Source organism: Podarcis melisellensis (genome assembly GCF_964234715.1).
Source record: "Podarcis melisellensis genome assembly, chromosome: 5".
NCBI lineage: Eukaryota > Metazoa > Chordata > Lepidosauria > Squamata > Lacertidae > Podarcis > Podarcis melisellensis.
In genome coordinates, this window is record NC_138537.1 from 47,562,955 (window position 1) to 47,588,278 (window position 25,324).

Below are 25,324 nucleotides of genomic sequence, written 5' to 3' on the forward strand. Positions count from 1 at the left end.
ATGTTTCAATTTTTTAGAGCTCAAGTGTTCCAGGTACAACTCAAATAAGCCTTTCAACATTTAGGAATAAGAGATGTTTGTCCTTATTTTATAGCCATCTGCTGCCATTTTGTAAGCCTTTTCCATTTTTTTTTCTCTTCTGTTTAAGTTGTGGGCTATGTCAACCACTGTTTACACTGTTTCGGTTTTTTTCAGAATTTTGAAAAAGAAAAAGCAATACACCATAATACCGGCTTATCCAGGTATAAGTTTCTTAACGATTATGTGACTTACACTTGAGATGACAAAAGGAAAGGTATGTGTTGTTCATTAGAAAATGAAAAATAATACGTTATAATTATTTCCACTTTTTCTAGACACCCTTTGGCTTAACCTTTATTCCCAGTCGTAACACAGCTTTATGTACATCATGTAACTTCATTTCCTCAAGTTTCCCCCTCCCAACCTTTGTACTGCACTTCCTTCTCCCAGTGTTTGACAGAGAATCAGACTGTAAGCTCCTTGGGGTCAGAGAACCCTTTTTGCCTATATAACACTGTGCAGGGATAATATGTGTTTTATTCCAATAGGGGTTTTATGTTTTCTAAAAAAATAAAATAAAAATGTGGTTGAACCTCTGCTCAATCCTTTGAGTAAAACAGGGAAAAGAAAGAAAGAAAGAAAGAAATGAACTCCCATTTTTAATAGACAAGGAAAAAGACGAGCACTAGGACCTGCCCGGAGTCTTTGAATCAAGAGGTCCCTTGATTCATTCAATCTCTCCTAGACATACACACACACTCTCTCTCATACACTCACACAAACTGCAACAAGAGGAGGAAAGTCGGCCAAAAGGGCTTTAAAAATTTCAAAGTTTCCATTTGCAGAAGCAATGGGGAAACGTGGCAGGCCGAGGAAGGAATTCAAATGTGAAGAGGATGCTGTGGAGCCTGGTGTAGGGCAGCCGCGGCAGCAGCAACTGCCAGTGGCAGATAATATGTCCAGGTGCCCGTTCAGTGACATTTTCAACACCAGCAGCGAGGACTCCATGGAGAAGATCAACACTTTCCTACAGAACGTGCAGATTTTGCTGGAAGCAGCCAGTTACCTGGAGCAAATCGAGAAGGAAAACAAAAGTAAGTGGAGTTTTGGTTATGTTTGGTTCCTTCTTCTGCTGCTCCTTAAAAATAAAAAAATAAAAAATAAAGAGAGCCAGGCATGTGCGATGACAACAGAAAATGAAGAAAATCTTCATGAAGATGCAACAAGACAGAGAGAGCCGGGGCTACCAGATCAGGCTAAACTCTCGGTTAGTTTCACCCTTACAACCACATCCCAGCAAATATATACGGTATTTCTTTTTTAATGCACCAAGAGATTTCGATTTTTTTAATTAAAAACACCCGATCGAATTAGAAAAACATTGTTTTTGTATAGTTCTCTCTTTTTTTAGAAACAGAAACAAAGCAAAGCCACAAGCCGTGCTATCCGTAAAGTGACCCAGAACAATGTCATCATGTTATATTTGCATCTTTGTGGCATGTTTTTCTGAGATCTCCCGTTCCCATAAAAGACTGGTAATGTGTCAAAAGGGGGGGGGGGAGAACAAAACTGGCCCAACTAGGGGCTGGTGTGGAAGGAGGAGGGGAAGACAATGCAAAACAAACTTTATGCTCGGCTAGTAGACAAACGGAATACTTCGAAGATTTAAGCAGAAAGGAAAAGGGAGGAGGGAGCTTGTTTATATTTTTAAACTCTTGCACTCCTCCCCCTCCCTCCTCCGTCCAGAAAACCGAGCCGGATAATAAGTGAAAGGGAACAAAAGCGGGGTAGCCAAATAGAGAGAGATGTGTATTTTTCTCCCCCTTCCCCCTCTGGTAGAAAAGGATTTGCCCCAGCACCCCTCCCCCCTCGCTAGCGTCGCCGTCAGCGAAAATAACAATCCGTCGGGAAACGCTCGTTTGCAACGTCTTCGCGCGGGGCTGCTAGAACAATAACAAGCCGGGGATCGTTTTAACCAAACCTCGCTGGCGTGTGATCTACTGTACCAGGAAGGTCAGGGGGGAAATAAATAAAGCAATGCATCGCGTCAGCCCCTGCAGTGGGGAAGAAGAGGGGGGGGGGTTGAAATAACTCGCTCCCCTTGGGTTTAAGTTTATTATTTGCATCTTGCAAGCAGTCTCTGGGTTGTGCGTTTGTTGTTTCGGCCCCACGGACAAAGTGGGCCTGACGGATCTAGCGCTCCCCCCCTCCTGTCGCCCCCGCGCAATCCCCCCGTGTAAATTTCCATTGCAGCTCAACTCGCTTAGCCTTTGTTGATCGCTCTCTCTCTCTCTCTCTCTCTCTCTCTCTCTCTTTAATGAATAAGTGGATATGGGTATTGTTTCCGGGAGGAGGATGGAGGGCGAAGACTCGACAAAGCCTCCCCTCCTCCTGGTCGTCGAGCTTTGCAATGGCAAAGGCCTTGCTGTCATCAATGGAAATATTTTTAGAAGGCAGTTCGTTTCCTTGTAAATCCTGTTCCTCCTGAGTCGCCCAACCAGACTTTTGAGGACTCAGGTGGAGGGACCTTCGCTTGACGCGGACGGATCACACAAGGCAGATGAGCTAAATTAATGGAGCAGGATCCCACCCCCTACCCCCGCTCATTCCCTCCCTTTCCAATGGAAAGTCACGTAGGCAAAGAGCAAAGTAGCCAGGTAGCCCACGAGGGTGGGGTGGCGCCCGCGGTTCTCTTTCTCGGCAACTTGGCCCGTGTGGGACCAGTCCATGTCTCTTGGTCACCTCCTTTCATTAGTGCAGGTGAAGGTGGTGTACATAACTGGGTCAGGCTCGCCTCTCTCTTTCTTAGCTTACAAAAACAAACCTGCACCAAAGTACAGTATCAGTTTCCCTCCAGAGAATTTTAAAAACCTCTTCCAAGCTTTCTAAAAAGACCTCATCCAATGCCAAAGAAAGGGAGAAAACAACAAGGGATTACATCAACGCAGCAACCTACGCATTGTCTTGCTAGTTCTGTAGAAGTAGCCCCGCCAGTTATCTTACATGGGTTGTCGGTGCTGACAGTAGTTGAACTCAAAACAGTAATTTTGCTTACAGCGGAAGATCTGCGTGTTGTTAAATGGTGCTGTCAGTTTAATGGTTTATTTTTATATTCTCTTTGAATCAGCAAGGCATATGCGGTAGGAACACTCCTCGCCTCCATTATGTCCTCCTCCTACAGCCTTATTTATTTTGAATTCGCCAGGTGTCTCCTGCAGGAAGGCCTAGATAAATATGAAACTTGATGTAAACAGCAGCACTCTCATTAATGCGAACTTTTCGATTATCCCGTATTTTTTGGGACGCTCTCCAAGCTATTTGGATAAATAGAGGGGCGGCGGCAGCAGCAGCAATGCACTGGCTTCAGAAAGCAATACGAGTATTCATAACGCCTCCGGGGAATAACACTGCAGTCCCCCTGGACCCGATTTGAAAGTCTGTGGGGCTGTCGGTTTGGTGAGTTGTAATCTTCTCCAGGGAAATCACGTGCGCGTCCCCCCCCCCGCCCTTCGGGGAACAAGCATCTTTCTCGGTTTACTCTGGATTTCTCACACCTTGGTGCACGGTTAGAAAATGCTTCTCTCCACCGCCTGCATTTGCAAACAACAGTGCTGCAGCCCCCCCCCCCGCCGCATGTAGCTCTGCTTCACTAAAACTTTTTAAAATGCGCTTATCCAATGCCATTTTGTACAACTTCTTAAAAAACACACACAAACAAGGCGTGAGGACTTGGGCAGCGTCCACGCGCAGCCCCCGCCTCTCTCCACCCCCCTCCCCCGCCCTGAAGTTTCATCAGCGAGGCTGCAACGCAAACGCCGGGGCTGCCTCGGCTGCACTCTGATCCGCCTGGCTGGGTTACAGTATAATCAGCCCCGGCTCCTCCTCCTGCTCAGAACCACATGGTTTCCACATGGAGACAAACTCCTCACCTCTGATTGGCCCCGCTCTAACTCGGAAGGCGCGGCTATCCCGGGCCTCTCCGCCAATGGGGGCGCCCCTTCATCCCTATGACGTCACGCGTTGCTGAGCCTGGAGATCAAGGGGAGGCGCCTGCAGCCGAGAGGGTGTCCTTGTTGGGAGTTGTGGTCGGGTGATGTCATAGTCTCCGCTTAAAGGGGCAGGGGCCCTCCTGGCCAGTGTGAAGAAGCGCAGCAGCGGCAAGGGCACGAAGGGGTGCTGCGAGATGCAGCCTTTTTCCCCTGCGAGGCAGAGAATGGCAGAGCCCCTCGTAAATTCCTGCAGGATTGCAAAGCAAGTGATGAAATCCTGTATCTGCGGGGCGCCCTGCTTCTGCCGAAGGAGAGCACGCTCAGGCTGCCCGGAAAATGTTCCGTGTCCTCCTTCCTTGGGGCACGGATGGGGCGGGTGCTTTGCCAGGCAGTAAAAGTTATTTATGTTTGAAAGGCTTTCCTCTCTGTTTATTTTTCCACCAGCTGGATTTATGCCCGTCAAGGTACCAGAAACTCATAGGCCTCGATAAAAGATTGGAAGTTTTTTTCCAGGATGTTTCCCGTCTTCTGTCGCACTTCGCTTTGCTTTTGAATTTTTGGCACATCAAAGGCTTTGTGAAGCCCGTGCTCTACCGTAAACCTTCGTGCGGAGGGCAGGCGCAGATTCGCGCTCACCTCTTGTTTACTAGCTGCAGATTGGTGGTGCCATCCCCGCTCCCCGCCCCCATACGGACCAGTAAATAGGACTTTCGGGAAAGCCGCAGTTTCTTTCAGGATATATATATACAGTACAATGTAAATTAAATCACCTTGCAAAGCATGGCTTCTTTGTGATATGTAGAGAGACGACTGTTCCAGTCCACTAAAACAACGTGTGCAATTACTTTGCAAAATAAATAAATGCATAATTAAAGGCAGCGAAGAAAGAAAAAGTAACTCTGACTTAACATCAATATTATTTCAATTTTTTATGGCAGGTTGCACTTGGCTTGTGCACAGTCTTCCCCCTCCCTTATATAAAATATTTATCATTTTCACTTTTCTAGTGCCTGTTTATAACTCACATTGGAACAGGAGAGCTCAGTTCCATTTCATCTTCTGATTCTCATACACCATATGTCATTGTCTCCGCACGCAGGCTACTGCTTGAGGGCAATATTTGCATTAATTTTATAAAGCCCAACACTAGCATAATTCACAATAATGGTAATCATCATACTAGTTTAATTCATTTTGCAAGAAGCATAATACTTGGGCATGTGTTTTAAACAAACATCTCAGGCCTGAACATTTTTAAAGAAAGGAATCCCCAGTTGCCCCACAAGATCATTGTAACTTCAACATGTGTGTTTGCATTGTAGATCAAAATGGAAACAATACAAAGCACCCATAATGGAGAGAGAATAATATCTGTATTTTAAAAATGCATGATTGAGAGAGGCATTGGCATTACTGGCTGCAAACATCTAAGGATATATCTGTATGTTCATTATGAGATGATTGCTCAAACCTGAAATTGTTTTTTTTTTTTAGGTTAGCAATACAATAATAATTATACTCTACATGCTTTGCTAGCCAGCCCATCAGCATATCAGTAACGTCTTTTCACCCTCTTGGGAGATTGTCTCAAGATGATTTTTACATGACCTTAATGATTTCCAGAAGGGAAGCCACGTTAGCCTGTTATAAAACAACAAAGAGTCTTGTGGCATCTTAAAAGACTAATAAATGTTTTTATTCTGTGGCCCACATAGTCTGTAGCCCATTACAGCTATTCCTGTAATAAATCTGTCAGCCTTCAAGGTGTCACAAGACTCAGTGAACTTTCTAAAAATGTGGCATCGTCAGAGGCGCTACTGTGGTGCCAGTGGTACACCAGTGCTAGTCTCTGAGCTTTGTGGCTTCCAGGGTTGATAAAAAGTTGGACCACATCAGATCACCATGGCTCATGCTTCTCTTTTTAATCCCCCAATGTCTAGAAATGTGCTTTACATAATGATTTCTGCGGCAGGAGTATTTTGCTTAAAATAAATGGTATTGACACCCCTCCGACATAATGAAAAATGTTTGGAGGGCCCCCCCATGCTGGAATCCTTGATGTGGAGCATTTTCTGCAACTGCTAAATGCCAGTCGTATAGCCTTTTGGCCGACAAGTGACACCAAAGTTTCTTTCTCGTGCATCCTTAAGACCAGTGCTATAATTGTGTAGGACAAATGAGCCATGGAACCTTCTGAGCATGTGTACATAAAGCATAGAAGTAAGACAATTCACACAAAAGACTACAGATAAAGCAAAATAATAACACCACAGTGATTCTTAGCAATTCTACCATTCAACAACAACTCACCATTTCCCAAAGATTAATCCCAATATTAAAATCCACTTCACACATTGTAATCTAGTGGCAGTCTATGTGGGAGCTATACTGTCTGAAAGCTGCTATCCACATGGTTTGGCTTCAGCATGGTGATTCTTGTAGACTGTATGATGGTCCTGGCATAGATACAATTAGGTTCAATCATGGGTGAAGTTAAGTATTTTTCAGATGTTACCAGCACCATGGTCCAGTACAAATGCAACTAGCATCTAACTGCAAGGTTTTTTAGGGGAAGGATCTGGGTTTTTAAAAAACAAATGTGTGATTCCCCACCCCGACCATCTTTACAGATTTGTAGCAGAGGTTGTGGACCTTATTCTTGTGCAAGACATTTCCTTAAATTTACCACTTGGCAGATTTTTCATCAGTAGTCATATCCATAGCTGACGACAGTGAGCAGAAAAGGTATTTGCTTTGAGCTACAAGCTCTGGTAGCTAGAGTGGTTCCTCAAGAAGTACCTTGCCTTTCCAGCTTTTTCAACATTATGTTATGCTCTGTTTTGATTTCTGTTCTAAGTGCTTTTATGTATTTTGAAAGATTTAAATCTCTGCAGTTTTCTGAAGTATTTGCTTAAAAAGATATTTCTAACAGGACTTTTGGTGTGTTTGATGAGGTTTTTAATAACAAGGGCTGGGTGAAGTGTGTGTGCCCATGATCAATCTTAATTGCAAAGTAATAATACTACAAAGCCAACCAGCCATGGTCCTCTGTATTGGTGTACCTAAGCATACATTTAAGAAATTAGCAAATTTACACTGTGGTCAGTTGGATGTCTGTATGCACCCCATGTGGAGATCTGCCTTATCAATAAGATTTTAGCACCAACACCCCTTTGAGGCCATAACAGATGAAGTGGCCCTGAGGAAGGAGCTCCTAAGACCCCTATGAAGAGCACTCAACCACTGGCATTGCCCCATGGTTATTTTTCATGTTTGTGAAAATACATTGTGTGTTCCCCAAATTAGCTATTTAAAGACTCATTTTGCTATGACAGAGGTAGAATGATAAAATAAGGGCACACATAGGAAATAAGGTTGAGTGTCTGTGGCATTCAGCATGCATTTAACAAAACGCTTTTGATCTGTAAGCCGTTTTCTTGCTGTTCACAGAATATATAAAGAAAAGCATTGTTTATGTTCTTTTATCAGAAGCATCTCACTTATTCTGTATGCATCAGTCGAAGTATTAATTTCTAGTTGGTGGTAAGTTGCAAGTGCTGCTATTAGAATGAGGTAGCATAGTTCAAGTTCACTGTAGCCTGAGTTCATTCTCTTTATTGCTTTTCCCTGTATGTATGAAAGTGCTTCAACTTCATCTCATCCATTATTCCCTTTTCCTTTTTTCTTCTTCACCATGTATCTGCAGTATAAAAAAAAAATGTCTGACCTCAGTATAGCCTAAAGGCTCAGAAACCAGATGGCAAATAAAAAGCAATCTAAAATGTATTATTTTAGATCACATAATATATAAGCCTCTCTTGCAATTTGGATGAGGATGAGAGTTGACTTGCTTTTCTGAGCATCAGGAGTTGGCAAACCTGATTAAGAAGGCAGATAAATGAAGGGTTTAAAGGAAAGACAACAGGAATGTGTCTGCAGCAGCAGAAGGGCAGGCAGGACAGCGATGGGGCAAAATTGTTTTGTTACCAGAATCCAGATGTCATGCTTAGCTTTCACAGTTGACCAACATAGACTGAACTTGATACCTGCAGAGGTGCTACGCACTCTTCTCCAAATCACTTTGCTTTCCAACGGGCCGCCAGGAAATCATGTGAATCTCATCCATGCTACTTTCTGCCCTTGGGAATCACTAGTCGCAAGTACACTGGAAGGTTTTGAAATTATGCTTTCATTGTTTTCCTGCTTGTCTAAGAATAAGGCAGGTTAGCAATTGTAGTGGCCTTCTCGTCCTTTTTCCTCTGGTCCCCCTGATAACACTGAGCAATATCTGTGTGGCTGAAGCATCCCTATGGAACGCCGCTGCAATATTATTCTCAGGTTAAATGGGTATCTGAACAGTATTATGCATTTATGTGGACTTTGAGGCCTCCTGCTGCTATAGCCATAGAGGCTTATCTTGGATGTAGAAGCATATGTATCATAGACCCAAAGCAGCAAAGGCAGGCAGTAAAATAGTGGTGGAGTGTTTACACATATATTCATGGTAGTGGAATTTTGTTATATCCTCTGGTATCAAGGGTAAAAGATTACACACAGGGTGCCCTAATTACACAAAGTATTAAATATTTAGACATACTTATCAATGCACATGTTAGTGACAAGCATTGCTTCAAAAAGAGTGACTGACATCCAACTAAGTAATACTTAAGAGAGTTGTTTATTTCAGTGGGTCTGCTCTAAGTATGATAAACACAGGATACTGCCCAGTGTCTCTGAAACCAAGTGCGGTTATTTCCGTATATAAAGTCTGGGAAAGTGTTTTCATAAGAAAACACTTTTCTTTCATAATCTTAAGATAAACCAGAGCCTGCTTCTTCAGTTTGGTGTGTTGGCAATTTGAGTTTGTGCTTATGAACAGGAATTTGCTATGGAGGTACTTCCTTGGATTCAGGATCTTGTTAAGAGATGGGTGCTGAAGTGGCCATTAATAAGATGTAAACAGCCCCTTTCTTAAAAGGTCAAGTGGGAGGTGTCAAAGCTGCCAATTGGCATGCAGTGAGATCCAAAGAATGAACTGACAAGGACATCATTACCCATAAAAGGTGCTCTCTTCTTCTCCCTGACTGTGACCTGATCTGTACTTCTTGAGGGTACTCTGACTTTCTATTCGATGGTTACTTTGCTGTGGTGTGTGTCTTGTGATACGAGAGGTTTTTAACAAGCTAACCGTCACAAGACTCTCCAAGGAAATGATGAGAAGTTCATTTAAAAGGGGGGGGCTGCATTATTTGCCTTGGTTGATGTTTACAGAAGAAAGCTCAACCGAAAAGTTGATGTGAGAAGTAAAATTCCAAAATACCTCCAAACAATATCCCTCCTCCACAGCCTGTGTTTTCTGGGTGTGGGGAGAAATGTAGCACTTTTGCTAAGCAAATTTTACAGTCCTTATTTCCTTCAATCTCAGAAAACTCCTAAAATGGCCCCACTTTCCAGATGAGGAGCTGAGCTTGAAAGGCAATTGATTACATACAGTTCCTGGGGGCTTTTATGGGTTAGTCAGCATCATGGGACACCCTGATGTAGCTTTGAACCTTTCACTGGTGGCATTAACATTTTGCCAGATAATTCCAACTCACTGGATTGTTGTTGTGAATCTTGCAACCACACCACAGTGTAATTTGCCTATAGAAGAGGGATGGGCCCTCCAGGTGTTGTTGGACTCCAGCCCCATCAGTCCCAGACATGGTTACCCTTGGTTTGGAAGGACGCTTTCACCCAGTCCGCACCTTGCATCTCTCAGGTCTGCGTCATGAGATGTTGAACCGTGTGCCCTCTTACAGAAAGCCAGGATGTTGGCGATCCAATCCCTATGATATGAGAACTGAAGGGAAAGGCAATAGTGGACACTTTGACAGAAGACTGTTTTGCTCATTTAGTAGGAGAGTGACTTTCTGCAGTTAAGACCAGTCCTAGAAGACAGTCATGAAACTGGATGGCAATCACCTACAGTCTGTTTTACAGGGTACTAAATGCCATCTAATATGTAACCCGCTCTTCTGCCAAAGTGATCAGACAACCACCCCACCCTTGATAACATTTTTTCTATGAATTGTGATAGGTATTGTGATAGTTTGCTGTGCCTCATTGGTGAGATCAACTTCTATGTGTTGGGGTGCATAGAACCCAATGCACTTTGGCTCCTGCAACATGATCTGTGCACGGGAAATAGGGCACAGGTTCGTGCCAGTCTATGTGCTCATTAGTGCATGCCAAGGGGCAGGGCCAGATGGCACAATTACATCTGGCCCCTGCACACAAATAAAATGCTATCTGCACAAGGCGACAGCGGTGGGGATTCCCACATGGTCTCCCTTCTAAGCACTGCTCAGGACCAAACCCTCTTAGCTTCATCACTAGAACTCTTCACGGGCCGGGCCTTCATATTTTCTGGGCTAAGGAATGCAGCCCAACATTTGAAAATCCTAATCAAAGATATAGGCTGTGTACACACCAAACATTTAAAGCACCCCCTGACAAGAATATTGGGAACTGTAGTTCCCTCCCTGAAGTGCTACAATTCCCAGTACCTTTAAACTACAGTTCCCAGGATTATTGGGGGGGGGTGCTTTACATTTTTAGCCATAGTTGCCTCCTCCCTTGATGCCCCCAACACTTGCTGAAATTATAGACTTTTAGAAGGGGAAAGAACCTTGTTTGTCTGGAGCGGGCAGTAAGGCATGCACCAACAGTGATGTGCTTTCGGCTCTTGTTGAAAACTCGCTTGTTCTCCTAGGCCTTTGAGGCTCGTTAGTATGAGCTTGCTGTATTTTAGTTTGGTTCTTTGGGTGGTGTCATATTTATTTTTGAATTGTAGTGATCTGAATGGCTTTGCATTTTATATTGTTGTGGGTTGCCTCAAATGTTTTGAATAGAAGGTGGCATATAAATGCATTGAATAAATAAATATTTCTCAGCTCAAGGGCTACATGCCTTCATGGACAACGCTCCAGGAGTTGCATGCCAGTGCTGGGCAGGGCCAGCAAAAGCAACAGAGCAATGGACTCTTACCTTTGTTCAGCTGGGTACTTTCCTGCAATGAAGATTTATGACATTTATACCCCGCCTTTCTTCTGTCATGAACCCCAAGGCAGTTTACGTGTGGTTTCCAGGGAGTCACCCATCCACGTGTCTACACACAATACACTGTGTACACATTAAAGCACATTCAAAGCACATTCCTATCTTCAAAAAATTCTGGGCACTGTTTACCCCTTGCAGAGTTAGAATTCCCAGCAACCCTCAAACTCCAGTGCCCAGAATTCTTTGAGGGAAAGAATGTGCTCTGAATGTGCTTCAAAGGTATTAGTCTTTTATCCAGGCACACGAGATGGACACATTCCGGCCAGGCAAAAGCGCAGGACTGGAGTGTAGGCTTGGAGAGCCTTATATAGCTCCTGGGCCCAAGGCTTCCCACCCTTGTAGGGGATCTTGTCCAAGCTCCTGCTCCATGCAGGGCACAGTCCTGGGTTGTTTTGAGTTTGCCCAAGCCACATTCCTGCAGGTATGTTAGGAGCTTTTTATGAAATACTAAATAAATAACTAATTCACTTGCCCAGGATCCTAGAATTGCACAATCCACTTGTGATTCTTCCTTTACTGTGTACCCACTATACTTTTAAAGAACATTCAAAACACATTTCCCTACTTAAAAAATAAAATAAAATCTCCAGCTTTGCTAACGCAAGGATTACTGCATACTATATTCCTTTGCTTCTTCCTTCTGTCTTGCAATTAGAGCTAGAGGCATGCCTGAAGAACTGCTAGCGTTTATATTTTTGCAGAGACAACAGCTGTGCTTCTCTGTCCCTACAGTTTTTGGGACAACCTGAGATCCTTTGCATGAAGCCTGGCCTAACTTAATTAAGGCTGCAATCCTATGCATACTCACCTGGGAGTAAGACGCATTAAACATAGGAAGTCTTACTTCTGAATAAGGAAACATGCATAGGATTGTCCTGTACTTCTGCACAGCATGTCCTCCCCATCATTCTGTCTTCAACTATTACCAGTGCTTTTTTCTGGGGGGACGCAGGGGTACACATACCCCTAAACATTTTGTGAATCTAAGTTTGGCTTCACTGAGGGGCAGTATTTCAATATGAGTAGGAAAATGAGAGTACCCCTAAACATTTTTTTTAGAAAAAAAGCACTGACTATTACAAATTGCAGACATTGTCTTTCCATCATGTGCTCAGCAGTTCTGTGTGCCCCCTTCTCTCTCTCTCTCTCTCTCTCTCTCTCTCTCTCTCTCTCTCTCTCTCTGTGTGTGTGTGTGTGTGTGTGTGTTTACTATCCAGTTTGCTGAAGAGTTTAGATCACCTGAAAAGCTGGCTAATTTCTTTATGGCTTTTAATTTGTTCCTAATAAAAGTATGATGTTACTCTTGCTTTTGTGTGACAGTTTATGTTGCATTTTTTGTTAGCCTAGGTGGCTCAGTTTATAACTTCTAATGTTTTTCTTTTCTTTGTTTTTATTTGCTGATGTTTGATTAGCTGAATTTTAATCAACCTGCAGAACAGGTTAGTTCAATCTGGCCTATTATTGCATTTCTAGAGTGGCAACAATGGCAGCACCAATAAAAAGGTGTGTGTGTGGGGGAATAAAAGCAGAACGGACCTCCGGAACGAATTAAGTACTTAACCCGAGGACCACTGTATATTGAAGAGAAATGACAGTATTTTTCACATTAACACTCTCGTCCTAAACCTATTTTCTCTTAAGTAAGGCTGCAATTCTAATCCTGTTTACCTGGAAGTAAATTCCATTGAATTCAATAGGGCTTATGTATAAGTAGCCATTGGTTAGGCTTGTGCTGTTAGTCCAATTGATTTTGATGGAATTAGCTTTCAAGTAGTAAGCCTGCTTAGGTATTCAGCCTTCTTTGAATTTTCAGTTGATTATTTGGGAATAATCTGAATATGAAAAGTGCATCTCCTTGAAATAATTACAGGGGTCTGGCAAAGTGGTAGGGGGTGGGTGAAGGAAAGGACCACTTGTGAGAAGGGTGCATGCTTGCTTTCCATCAACCGTTCCTCTGCTCCCACCGATGAAATAACCAGGGATCTTTGATCACCAGTCAAAAATTAAAATACTTGATAACGCTTCAGATGACGCTGGCCAGCAGCAACAAACCACCTATCAGACTAGCATGGAGACAAATCAGCCCTCCTAAGTGGGAGCCTTTCATGCAAACAGAGTGGGCAGTTCTAGGCTGAGATATTCCTGTCCTGATAAGACTCCAGAAGCTGAGATTTGGCAGTGCTGATTCTGAATACGTTTGACCTTGTGCTTTTTACACCACCTCGGGTGGATTAACAGCAGGGTCCCCATCCAGACTAACACTCCTACTACCGTGTTTTTACCGGACAGCTCTGCCACATAGGGAACATGAGGTGAAGGATTTCCGTCCAATCAAAAATGTGTTTACTTCGAAATAAGTCCCACTGATCTCAGCGAAACTGACTTCCGGCGTCTGCTCGAAGAGTTGCAAGAGCAGAATTTTGTAGTTTTGACGGCAGGCATTAAAATGCTTTTTAAAAAATAAAAATACAGTAAAAGCAATACAGATCATATGCAGTCTTGTAATGTCACCCCTCCCCATACACACACGTTTGTGCCACAATTCCGTGCACACTGACTTGGGAGCAAGTCCCACTGAAATCAGTGGCGCTTAATCCGAGTAGACCCAGATAGGCTCTGGCTCCTAAACTGTTCTGTGCAAGTTAGGGGCTTAATTTGCACACAGTGCGAGTGACACTTGAAAATGCAAGCTATTTCCTTCAACGAGCGTCTTGGCGGAAAGAAACTCGCCTGCATCACTTAAAAGGTCTCACTGAGCCTAGATCTCGGATTGTGTTAAGTAAACGAGGAAGGGGCTTCCCCCATTCCTGCCCCCCCCCCCAAAAAATCGCAGGGGTGCAACGGGAAGGAGGGTGGACGAATGAAGCCAGCCTGCCTCGGCGATGATCGCCTCGCTGCTGCAGCCGCTTTCGTCCAGCCACGAAAGGGTGCGCGCAACGCGGAAGGCAAGAGGCTTCCCACAATGCCATTGCTATTGCTGCTCCCGTGCACGCTCCCCGCCCTTGAAGGGGGAGCGCAGGCAGGGAAACTACATTTCCCAAGCGGCCCCGCGGCATAGTCTTCTCATATGTGTGTGTGTGTGTGTGTGTGTGTGCGTGCGCGTGTGTGAGTGTCCCCTCCCCCCGCCTCCCATGATTTCTAACCAGAGGTAAACAAACTGTGAAAGAGGCAGGGACCTACAGGATCTGCTGCAGGAGGCGGAGAGAAAACGGCCGCCAGATCCCAGGGAACAGGGCTTGGACCATGGATGCAGGGGCAGCCCCGAGGTGGAGAGGGAAGGTGTAGGGTCAAGGGAAGGAGCGGGCAGCGGCGGCGAGCAAGGATGCAGGACTAGCGGGGCAAGGCTGACGGAGAGGTCGGAGGAGGGATCGATGGTGGGACTCGGCGTGTAGGGAGGGGAAGGCGCGGGGCAAGATCGGCGGAGAAGGGGGGAAGAGCACCCGAGAGCCAAGGATCAGGACTGGGGGGTCGCGGGCAGGATCGGTGCTCCTTGACCAGGGGATGAAGAAGGGGGGTAGCAGACTGAGCGCCAGGCTCTCGAGGTAGGATGTGGGCAGGGTCCAGGGGCAACTACGGCAGGAGTTGTTAGATCCTCTCCATTTCTTGGTCTCGCTGATCAAACTTCCCGGAGGCATCAGAAGGGACCCCCCAGCCCCTTAGTACCGCCTCGCCTGCTGCCCTGTGCCCGTCCCCTCCCGGTAAGAGGAAGCAGAGTTGTTGCCACCCTTGCTGTAAAAGGGGAGAGCGGGGAGTCCTTCCTCTCAACTCTCCAGGAGAAGATCTAAGAGTGCCCAGGGGCTGGCAAGCGGCCTCATCCAGCCCAGGGGCTATGGAACGGGTGGAGATGATTAACATCCAGCGCCTTCTGGAGGCAGCTGAATACCTGGAGCGCAGAGAGAGAGGTAACTGGATTGAGGAAGGGGGTGGGGATTGGAGTGACACGTTCCCCCATAAGGGGGAATTGTTCTCTCTCTCCTTTTTAATGAATGGGGTGTTTGGGGGGAAAGGGGGAGGGCGAGCAGGCTCACATGCTGTAGATAAATAGGGTGGAGAGATGCCCCCCCCTCAAATGGCAGAGTCTAGGGACTGCTGGCATGCCATCCCAAGCATTTGCCTGCTATGTTCTGGGCTCTCCCTCGGACAGGTGGCTTGTTGTCTGTAGCCCCTGTGTCCCGTTCTTGGTGGTTTGAAGCCACTTCCTGAGGACTTCTCTCTGGGCACGCTGAAGCTTCCTGCCTAAGTCCATGTGTCCTTGGAACCTACTGTTTTGTTCCCTCTTGACTGACCCTTCTCTTTCCCGTTTGCTGGTGATTTCTGCAGAGTGTGAGCATGGTTATGCCTCGACCTTCCCCTCCATGCCGAGCCTTGGACTGCAGGACCCAAAGCCACCGCAGAGGCTGAGCCGGGCAAGAAAGCATAGCAGCGGAGGGAGCAGCACGGGCACTGCTAACAGGTACCAATTGCAGGGAGTAAAAAAAAAAAAAAAAAAGCTTTTGTGATCCTTTGTAAGCCCATCAGGCACAATAGGCTGTATTTTGCTTGCAACTTCTGGGGATTCAGTTTCCTTTTCTCTGCAATCTCACTTCCTCTCAGTCCTTGATAATCTGTAGGCTTGTGCCTTTTAATAGAAAAATTTCCCAACATGCTGTTGTGGTAGCTGGCTCTTTAAATCCAGCAGAGCGAGCTGGCTATGTAATGCCTCAGCTTCTGCAGGTTGTGCCATGCTGCCTTTTATGTAACTTTCCATCCTTCATTCTCACTGAAGGCTTTTCTAAGCAAGGATGATTTTGCTCTAGGGAAACTAACTTTGGTTTTGAGCCTGATCCTATGCATGTTACCTCTGAAATGAGTCCCACTGTGTTCCATGGAGCGTATTCCTTGGTAAGTTTGTTAGGATTGTAGCTTAAATATTGTTTTGGAGAGTGCATACGTACCTGCAGTTCTAGATCTAGCTGTATTTGCTGAAACATTTCCCTAAGAAATTATAGGTGCCCCTTGATGTACTTTGCTTTGTGTTACTTCTGTGTAGTAGTAGTATGACCACATAATACTAAACTACCTATCACTATGTGAATGTATTGCTAATAGTGTAATGTAGAAACCTGCTTTGTATGCCTCATGTGGTATGCATTGTGCAGTAGTGAGTTGTCAACAAGTTCTTGCAATCTTAAAAAAAAAAAAAAGACCTGCACAGTTCTTTTCAATAAAGATAATATTTCTGAAGCCTTGTGGACTGCTTTAGTTGGAAGGTTTCACTTGTAATTTGATTGTGGTGGTTGCATTTTACTGAAATAAATTCATTCTATTGCTCTCTGTTGAATATACTTAAACCAACTTGTCCAAAGTTACCCAAGTGGCGTGTAATCATTCACTTCTTTAAAATGTTTGTGTTTGTGTGTATTGAAGTTAATTTAGAATCCATTTTGTAGAGACATGAAGTTATTAAAGCTAAACGATGCCCCCATATATAATGTCAGAATACCACATGCACAATTTCTGCATAGATGCCATTTTAGTTGCATGATGTGTCAAACAACATGCAGATTTGCCTTAAAATAATTTTGCCGGTTTGTTCCCCCAAAACTCGCAGGAATTTTGTCCTGGGTTGTGATAACAGATAATAATAATAATAATAATCCAAGGAAGACCCCAGATTTAAAAGGGCAGGAAGTGGACAGACTTTGGAAGGGATCCTGAGGGTCATTAGTTTTACACACACACACACGTACGGTCTATACCCGCAGGCCTCAGGGTGGTTCACAAGATAAAATTACAATATAAAAACCCAAAATACAAAATCAAAATATGAACAAAAACAGCTGAATAACCACCCCAAAACACATTAAAGCAGTTAAAAACAATTTAAAAAACAATTAAAAACAAGACACAATTGAAAAGCAGTTTAAAAGAATGTAAAAAGTGGTCTCTGCTGGGCAGCAGCAGTCTTTTTGTAGTCTATCAGGCCTGTCCTGGGCCTGGTAGAGAGGCAGCAGCAGGACCCCCTGCAATGCAGGAATATGCACTGTCCCTTTTCAGGTATGGGGTGGGTGTGCAAGGACAGGGAATGTAAAACATAGCAAATAGGGGTAAGTGGAAGCTGCTGATGGAAGGAGGGAAGGAACCATGAGTAAAAGGAAGCAAGGTGTGAGGTGAGAGAACTGCGAAAAAGACAGAAGAGGCCGAGATAAAGAAGGCTGAAAATCTAAGAGCCCATCTTTTTGCACGCTTAATTCAAAAGTCAGTCCCATGAATACAAGGAAGGTTACTCCTTGGTTTGTCCCCCTCCCACTTCCACAGCTCTGTGGTCATAGAATGTTCTGGAGTAAAATCTTGAGCAGAGTTCATGGGCATAATTGGTGATGAGTTTTCAGTGTGCTTTCTGTTTTCTTGATGGCATTTCTGTTACTTCCTGGTGTTGACTTTATTGGTGGAGTGGGAAGGACTCAAACAGTTCTAAATTGAAGAGCACTTCAACATACAAGTCAGTGTGTGGTTAATATAAAAGTGTATTAATAGGTAAGGAGGGCTGAATTTAGAAGAACTGTTTCTAACTGTTGAGGCCTTCGCCTATGTTTTCTGAATCTCCAACAAGCCTCAAAGCATATAAAATAATGTTCAGGGAGTGTTTTTGTTCTAGGAAGAGGAATTTCACTTTAGTAGAGCTGGAGTAATGATTACTTCACAACTTTCCTTACTTAGTAGGGTAAATGTAATATTTGACACCATTTAGATTATTTGCCATGAAGAAGCTGTTGTTTTTCTGTGTTGGCATCAGCAGTAGGACAACAGGGGGTATATACTGAGTATCAGGATTCCCAACACAGAAGCATTCATTATCACAGGAACTTCATAAAAAACAAACAAACCCTGTGGGCTGGACAGGCATAAACTAAATTTATTTTTCACCAGCCTGCTTCTAATACCAGAATTGCACTGGATTTGTGGGTAGGGAGAATCATGATTTGATGGAATACAGGGAGTATTCAAAAATTTAGTTCTGCTTGTCAATGTGCACCTTTTGTTGTAAATAATAGAACCTACCATTTTAGATTCACATGACCATTTGCACGAGTCAGTGTGGCTGCCCCTACCATGCTTAGTTTGGCCTGCACTCTTCCCTTAGTAGTGCCATGCAGAATTGTGTGCTGTATTCTTCATATGACGTATGCTATGCTTCTACCAAGCTAACATGGTAATTAGCAGGGCATGAATAAGGTGGTGAATGAAGCAGGCTGGTGAAAAATCTGCTGGTTTCCATGAGATGGAGGTATACGGTAATTTTGTGGCCCCCTACTTGTAATTTATTTTTGCTGTAGCATTTCCCCCGAGCATTGTTTGTTTATTTGTTCTGAAATTTTTTTGACTGCTTTCATACTTAAAAAAAAAGTCTAAGCAGTGTTCAACATGGTGCTTTAAAGCATGGAGCTGTGCCCTAAAACATAACATGAGAATATGACCCACAGATACTAAAAGCAGGATAAAAATGTAAACACATCAGAGGGGGAGAAAGATATAAGAAGAAAAAGAAAAGAAAAGAAAATCAGGAAAGGCTGGGGGGGGGAGAGACGTTTTTAATAAAGTGCCTAAAGCAGGTAACTGACGGTGTCTTGAGGATCTCAGAATAATCATTTGGCAATGTTCTCCATTGGAGATACCTGAACTGTGAAACGTCACATCATAGTTCTTATAGCGTCTGTAGATTATGGGGTTCTCTGCTTAGCCTAAGTAGCAATGGTTTTAAGAAAAATGGTTTCCATTTACAAAAGGAATGCTGATCTTCTCTGGGTGCTGCATGTACAGCTAGATTCCAGGCCAGAGAACTGGCCTATGACTGCATTCACATGTAATGCTAAGCTATGTTGGCTGTTTTTGTGAAACCCAACTGCTCACAAATTGCATGCAACCTGAGCGCTCCTGCTTTGCGTCTCCCTTCCAGCAGCAGGGAAACAAACCATGCTGGTTCAGCTTTATCTCTGCACCTGCAATCCTGGACTGTTTGACCCATGACTGCAGGTTCAGACACAGCTTTAAGCCAGGCACAGGCACAGTATGGTTTAGCTAACCATCCTTAATGGTTTAACCTTGTATGTGAATGCGGCCTTTGCTTTGTTGGGTGAAACCTCTGCACGTTTTCAGCCCCTACGAAATATACTCTTATATTTCACTATTTTAATGCTTATTTGTTGTGAACGGGGGTCGGGGTTGGATTTTCCGTTTTCTACACAATGTCATTTTGTCCCATTATAACTGAAGGGGTGGTTAACACGTCTGCTCGCCTAGCAGTTACTCATTTCAGCCTTGCATGCCAAAGCTGTGCTTCCCCATGTACTGCTCCTGAACAACCCTGAATTGTTTCAATAGGACTTGTGTGGGAGTGGAGTCTGGTGGATTGCAGCCTCAGTGGCTCTTCAATAGCCAAAGCATTATTGCAGGAGCAGGAAATCAAGAAAGCCGCATGCATGCAGACGGATGCTTTTTCCAACATATAATCAGGTTAATGAAGTTAAAATGGTCTGTTGTGTAATCCCTCAGTCTAACAGGGTTCATGAAAGGATACGGCAAATTGAGGCTGAGAGCACTGGTGGCTGTTAGTAGGCAAAGTCAGGAGGTGCAGCTTGTGTAGGAAAGTGGAAGTGGACAATTCGGAGAGAGTTGCTCTGTAACAAAACTTGTGGCATCTCTGAAACACCTAATACAGTGACTTGATGCTGAGTAAGGTAGAGTAAGTAGAGTGCTATGGTATTTTGGTCCGTAGGCTTGACTATTTGTGTTGCAATCCAATTCATGCTTTTATTTTTAGAAGAGCACGTTTAGCTGTCATCATTGTGGGAAGATGCTCGTTAAAGGGACAGAAGGCAAAAGTGGGCCTTGCTAGGATTTAAAATTAAGGTTTGTGAGGGGACCTCTTTCCCCTTGGCTCCTTTTCTCTCCTTATACCACCAGGCAGGGGCCATATCCCCTATCATCCTTTACTAGTCCTGGCTCTGCCAAATTAATTTGAACTGTATGGAATTTCCTTCAGAACCAATGGTGCAATATTAAGCATATTTATAGAGACATGGCATTTCTGAGCACAGAATTTGGGTCCTGTTGATTTAAGACTTGCTCCTAAGTAGACATGCATGAAGATTGGCTTCTAGCTTCTAAACAACACAATCTCCTTTGCCAAAGTGGATATTGTAAGTTAAGTGTAGATCTAACCCAGACTCCATGGAGGGCATTGCATTGGTCTATAACGGAAAATAGAGAAACCTATTGAGAGAATGAGCAGCTCAATAAGGTCATGGGGCATACTTGGTTTTTTTTGGGGGGGGGGACCTTCATTCATACATTATACAGTATCAAGAGATTTTGCTGTATACTATGTGTATACTTGGTAAACTCTGTAACTATTTTCAAGGACAAATAGTCCTAAATGGGGAGCGGGGAGGAAACACTGACAAAAATAAATCCTTCCATACTTATGTATGAGTCAGCCACTGAGGGCAGTGTTTGGCATCATGCTGTTCTACTCTTTCAAAGAAGATATCTGAAAAAAGTACTTATTTTGGAATATTTTTGTTCATCCTGAAGACATTTCTATGAATGTGCATGCAAAGTGCACCCAAATTTCTATACTTCCAGCCACACTGTTTTTGAATGTCCGGGGCCTGATTTTAAGTAGTTTTAAGTAGCGCTGAGCCAAAATGGGAGATGAGCACTGAGTTTCATGAACATTTTCTTTCTGTGAGAAATGTGCCTCCCTTTTCTGGACAATTTTGCACAGCCCTTTGTGAAAGGGGTATGAAACTCCTTCAAGGTGTTATGTATGTAGAGGTGGGGAGGCATTCCTGGTGCTGAGGCACAATTGCTGCTCCATTGCAGCAGTTTAGTTACATGTAGTTGATTTCGTTAGGGCAGGATAGGGATGCACATCTGAACATAGTTGTACACAAGGCTTATTGTGACAGCACTCACTGATACAGAGTACTGGAACCTCTTACTTTGGCCGTCCTTAGCAGCCATTTTGTGATGGTACTCAAAGCACTTTTATCAGTGCAGAATATGCATACCAGCATCTCTCCTCTTCTTCTTCTTCTTCTTCTTCTTCTTCTTCTTCTTCTTCTTCTTCTTCTTCTTCTTCTTCTTCTTCTTTTTGCATAGGAGTATCCTATTGAAATCAGTGCAGTGGAGATTGTTAGTGTCTGCATCTGAATCCATATTCCTATGTGCTGTCTGTCCTAGCTCATGTCATGCAACAAGAAAAGGAGGGACATTTGCTGTGTAATGATGGCATATGATGAAATTGCCTAGTGAAGCACGTTGGGGACCAACAGCCTGGTGGCCTGAGCTTTAGGCATGCATTCTCTCTTTCCTTGTTCTCCTTGAGTGTGAGGGCAGTGGGTAAGCTTCCTTTGCCCTTGCTGAAATCATCGTATGTTCAAATATGGCTGTGCGATGACTTCATTCTGTTCACAGTGTGTGATCCCTAGTTAGCTAGAATTGCATAGTGAAGAAGCCCTTCATACACACACACACACACACACACACACACACACACACACACAAATAATAGGAACAATGGAAATGAACTGGCATGGAAGAAGGTAGGAGGTTTCTTGCAAACTTTTTGCCACCTTCAAAATGCAGCGCTTGCTTTTGAAATAAAAAACATTTGTGAAAACCTGGCACAGCACTGTTTTTAGTGTCATGTTTCCCAGATGAGCCCTGAAGCTCTTTGCAAAATCTAGGCCCAGTCAGTAAAGTCAATTGCTGTTTTGCTATGTTTAGGCAGTATACAATTCAGTGGTTTCAGTTTGTAGGGTGTGCTGTCCCCCCCCCCCCTCGTTTAGAAAGAGAATTGGCAAGGCTGCTGGCATTTTCTTAAGTACATGCTGTGGAGTGGCAACACAGAACATAGTGATAATGTTACACAAATAAAGTTACTTCCTTATTGCTGCTAGCGCCATTAGGGGATATGAAAATCTCTTATGTAGGATTATTTTATGCAAGTTTAGATAGAAGTACTGTATTTACTCGAGTCTAATGCCCCATCAAATCTAACGCACACCTCAGTTTTCAGAACCTTGAAACAACTAAAAAAAGTTGGCAAATGTAAATGTGCCACCGAATGTAATGCACACCCTAATTTTCGCAACATAATTTGGCCCAAAAAGGTGAGCATTAGATTTGAGTAAGTATGGTAATTCTTACTGATTTCAGAAGTGCTAGTTCACATTTAAGTGTACAGTGGATTTGAACCTCGATTGATTTTATTTTAGCCACTTATAACCCATCTCTCAATTCAATAGATTCATAAAGTGGCTTATAAAATAACGGAAGGCCAAAAAATGACATAATCCATAAAAATAGTAACATAAAATGGCAACATAAAACAGTGGCGTTGTTGTTTGTTAAAAGCCTGGATAAATGCATATGTTTTGGTTTGATATATTTTTAAAAGCCAGTTACCCCCAAGGTCCTGATCCTGCAAATGTTTTCATGAATTAAACTGCTGAAGTTTCTTCTCTGGTGTGTTAAGGCTTGCACTGCTTATCTGATAGAATATTTTGGTCTGTAGAAATTCAGGATATTTTTGTCTGCATGAAATGAGGCATATGGACACTGATTATCAAAAGATCTTTCCAGATTGTTTTAAAATTTATTCATGAGGATCATCATCATGGAAAGGTCCTCCCAGATCCTTTGCTCTATACTTGTTTTGTTGTAATGGATTTGGGTTTATTTGTTTTGGTTTTGGTTTTACTCCCAGAAGCACCTCTTATTGGTCTGTTTCAGGTTTTAATTCTGATTGAATTTCTTTTTCTTCTGTCATTTTTTCTGTTTTAGCCCTTGATTTCTGGTAAATGAAATACAGATCTTATTGAATCATTTTGAATTCTGTAAGGGCTTGTTCATCTCTCTCTCTCTCTCTCTCTCTCTCTCTCTCTCTCTCTCTCTCTCTCTCTTTTAACCTGAGTACTCAAAACTACCAGAATTTAAATAGCAAATTCCATGTGTTGTGCCATCAGTTGTGGATGATTCATGCCCATTTAAGTGGCTGGGCTTCCCTGCAATAAACAGAAGTGGGGCCCAATCCTTTTTCAGTCACCATTTCTGTGCACACTGCAAAGAAACCTAACCATTTAAATGCCCAGGTACCGTTTAGAACTGATGGCACGACTAAAGTAGTTTGGCATTTTTAAAAATGTAGCATGTGTCCACATTTAAAAAGTAAAATGTGAATGGCTCTGAAGCTGTGTTTACAAATATATATTTGCAGGTGCGTTTTATATATGGTGCACAAGAATGTGTCACTGTTGTGTGCAGTGTGTCCCGAGTTCATTTCACACGATTGAATTCTGACAGATAACTGAGCCACAGTATACAAGACGAATGTGATTGCAGGTGGCATTGAGATGCCAGCAACCACATGGGGTTGTGTGCAATGTCAGCTGTGCTGGGTTACTCCTGATTTTATGGATTTAGAGATCTACCTTCTGAGTCTTCTCTTCCTGCCTCAATGTATTGGAGCTGTGACAACATATGGAGGATGTAGGCCTTTTAAACTCTTTTGCAGGGCTGATATTTTTAGAATACGCAGACCACATACATGGAATGTTGTCCAGTACCTGGTAATATCTAGGAAGTGCAAATACTTGGGGATAGAGAGAGTTTAATTATATGTGCCAGATTTGTGCGATACAAAATACCTGTTTTGCCTGAACTCCTATCCCAGAACCCTGTGGCAAAGGAGAGGCTTGCAGTAGGCGATGCTTTTTGACAGAACTGGGCTGCTTACTTCTGCATGTACATTGTTCTTCCTGTTTGGCCAAGAAAATAGGGGTGGTGTATATATTGTGGAACTATATGTTGGCTCCTTTCACTGGATTCTAATCCAAATGAAATCCAGCTTGAAAGCATGTGGATTTCGGCTGCTGCCTAACCAGATGAACTTAATATTTTGGTTATGCAGCAAGATGACTTGGTCTTTCTGTTTTTCTGACACTTCTGAAGCTTAGCGACTGCTTTAAAACCAGGTACCTCTGGAGAACTGCTGAGCATTGCTGGCTTGAGGAAGCTGATTTGGTGGCCAAAAGTTTACCCATAGGAAAGATCACGAATGCATCCAGTGTGGTGTAGTGGTTATAGTGTCAAGCTAGGACCAGGGAGGTTCAGATTTAGATTCCCATGCTGCCACAAAGCTTGCTGGGTGACGCTAGGTTGAATAATAGTGGCTGGCCCAATAGGATTGCCATGAGGGGAAAGGAAGGGCACAGGACACCCTGTACTGCCCTGAGGTAGGATGGATGATATATTTAGCCCCAAGAGGTCCAACATGACCTCCTTTAAGGTTTTATTAGCTACAGAGACCACAGCTTTCCTAGATGTCTGTAGACTGCCTGATATTCCTATCGGGCTGGTCGTAGGAGGCCAGCTGTGGGAACCGCCCCACACTTATCAGAAAGGGAGCTGTGTATTTCTTAGAAACTGAACACTGCTGTTGCTAGGTTTCTGGAGGAAGAGTTAGCACTATTTTTGTGGCTTTAGGTTTGTGCCTGCTTTATTGCAATCCTGGCTTCTGCTTCTACAGACTTTAATGCCCTGAGATCTTTTTGCTGGAAAGGACCTGCAGGTCATCTAGTCCAACAACTGTCCTCTATAACCAAATGTTCCTAATGCAGTGGTGCTCTCCAGATGCTGTGGACTACAACTCCCATCACCTTTGAGCATGCAGCTGATGGGAGTTGTAATCTGAAACGTTTTGAGGGTACCATCTTGGTTACTCCTGCCCGAGCAAAGCACTCTGGTTGAGGACAGCAGGATCCAAGGTGCCTAATGAAAGAAGAGGTGCCTCTTATCTTAAACTAAAGACTATTAGCTTTTTTCAATACAGATAGTTGAAAATACACACAAGGCATGGTGAACAAAATTCCTTTGGAGTTATCACTGGTCTGACCCTGGTGATGTGTACATTCTGAGCATGAAAGCAAGCTTCAAGGTACTCTTGAAGTTGCCCTTGCAGTTTAGAAGTATTACCTAAAGCCTTTTGGAATATGTGGATTTTATGAAAAAGTGTCTTTTCAACTTACCATGTTATGAAAATATTGAAAACTGCCCTCAATAAGATACAATAAGATACTTTATTTTATCTATAAAGCTGAGCAATATGTTTGAGTTGTTTTGTTTTTGCTCTGTAACTTTTATTTTATTACTTGTTGTTGTAACTGAAT

The 25,324-nt window shown here is 43.5% G+C and overlaps 1 protein-coding gene and 1 long non-coding RNA gene across 4 annotated transcripts in view; both read left to right on the forward strand.

The window, feature by feature from the left end:
• Positions 1-699: 699 nt before the first annotated feature.
• MXI1 (MAX interactor 1, dimerization protein) overlaps positions 700-25,324 on the forward strand; it is a 73,996-nt gene continuing 49,371 nt past the window's right edge. Inside the window, exons 1-2 of one of the 3 annotated variants that reach the window (XM_081912128.1) lie at positions 700-1,115; positions 15,432-15,564. In XM_081912128.1, coding sequence (XP_081768254.1) covers positions 872-1,115; positions 15,432-15,564 — 377 coding nt within the window. In that variant the 5' untranslated portion in view covers positions 700-871. Of the gene's footprint in view, positions 1,116-14,265; positions 15,014-15,431; positions 15,565-25,324 lie in introns of those variants that run through there. The other 2 variants (XM_081912127.1, XM_081912129.1) reach the window with 2 other exon arrangements.
• Positions 3,355-6,722, forward strand: LOC309370411. The gene is made up of 2 exons (XR_014168547.1): positions 3,355-3,477; positions 4,455-6,722. It is a non-coding gene; the product is annotated as an uncharacterized lncRNA (long non-coding RNA).